Source organism: Penaeus monodon, chromosome 27 (genome assembly GCF_015228065.2).
Source record: "Penaeus monodon isolate SGIC_2016 chromosome 27, NSTDA_Pmon_1, whole genome shotgun sequence".
Classification (NCBI taxonomy): domain Eukaryota; kingdom Metazoa; phylum Arthropoda; class Malacostraca; order Decapoda; family Penaeidae; genus Penaeus; species Penaeus monodon.
Window position 1 is genome coordinate 40,990,403 of NC_051412.1, and position 1,149 is coordinate 40,991,551.

At 35.8% G+C, this 1,149-nt stretch overlaps 1 protein-coding gene across 1 annotated transcript in view; it reads left to right on the forward strand.

The window, feature by feature from the left end:
* The window catches only part of LOC119590868 (leucine-rich repeat-containing protein 28-like), a gene marked incomplete in the record, with an annotated part of 28,460 nt that overhangs the window by 26,167 nt on the left and 1,144 nt on the right, over window positions 1-1,149 (forward strand). The window contains 1 exon segment of the mRNA XM_037939627.1: window positions 296-1,149. Coding sequence (XP_037795555.1) covers window positions 296-833 — 538 coding nt within the window.

A 1,149-nucleotide genomic window follows, 5' to 3' on the forward strand; every position in this document is an offset into this window, starting at 1 on the left:
AACTTTAGAGGATATGAAAACACTTTACCATTTATCATTAGAACCTGAATTTATGCTATTTATATCTTTGTTACTTCCTGTAAGCAACAAGAGTTGTAATATGATTTTGTAATAATTTGTAAATGAATTTATATGTTATTATGCAAATAGGAAATAATTTTTTTCTTTAAGTATATTAATAAACTGTAGTCATTTATATATATATTATTATAAAGGCATTATAGTCTTTACAAGTTATCAGAAAATCAGAGAGATGACGCTGTAATCATTCATTCCTTTTGTTAAATCATTCCAGATGCTTCCAGGACACATCATTAGTCAACAATACTGTTCACATCAGTCCCAGAAGATATGCAGGGGACAACACCATGCCAAGCTTAATGCTGCCACCAGAGATATCAAACATAACAGTAGCCACACACGGTGCAGTTGAGATTCCCCCCTTGAGAGAACTGTGCCTCCGCTACATTTGGAAGGAAAAGAAATATCCTCGAAACGAATCCCGCAAGCGAAAACCGTACAAGCTCTTCAACTGTATAAACTCAACCTCCTTGCCCTCTCACTTATGTGAGCTAATAGAGTTGGGACCAATAGCCAACTGCGAGGCTCCCAAGTGTAGAATGCCAATTTTCACCTCAGCTAGTATAATTGTGCTGTCAATTACGGTGACAGCGCGCCTCTACATAGAAGGAAATATTGTTCCCTCTGTTGTTTATTTCTGTTCAGATCAGTGTGCTAAGACATATGTACAAGAAGTTAAGGCAATGGTGGATGAATTCTCCATTTGGTTCCGGAACAGATTAGAGCAAGCATGCAATGTTATTCTTTATTGAATTCGTGCAATATTTTGGTACTCGTTTCCAGTAAAGTGCAGTTATTCCATGCTACATCAGCATTCCTGTTTATCACCTAAGCATCTTGTATTGTGAGAACATTATTGAAATGTATAATGGATAGTAATATATGACCTATTCGTTGATTAATGTTCTGTGTTAAATCTTTATGGGGGATAAAAGTTGATGGTAGGTCCTTTCCCTATGTAAATGATTTGAAATTGAAGCATGTTTTCTTGAATAATTTTGTAAAGTTTTCCAGTTATGAGAGCTCTCAAGGGAAGCTGCTTATGGTTTGCTTTGACAAGGTGAATAA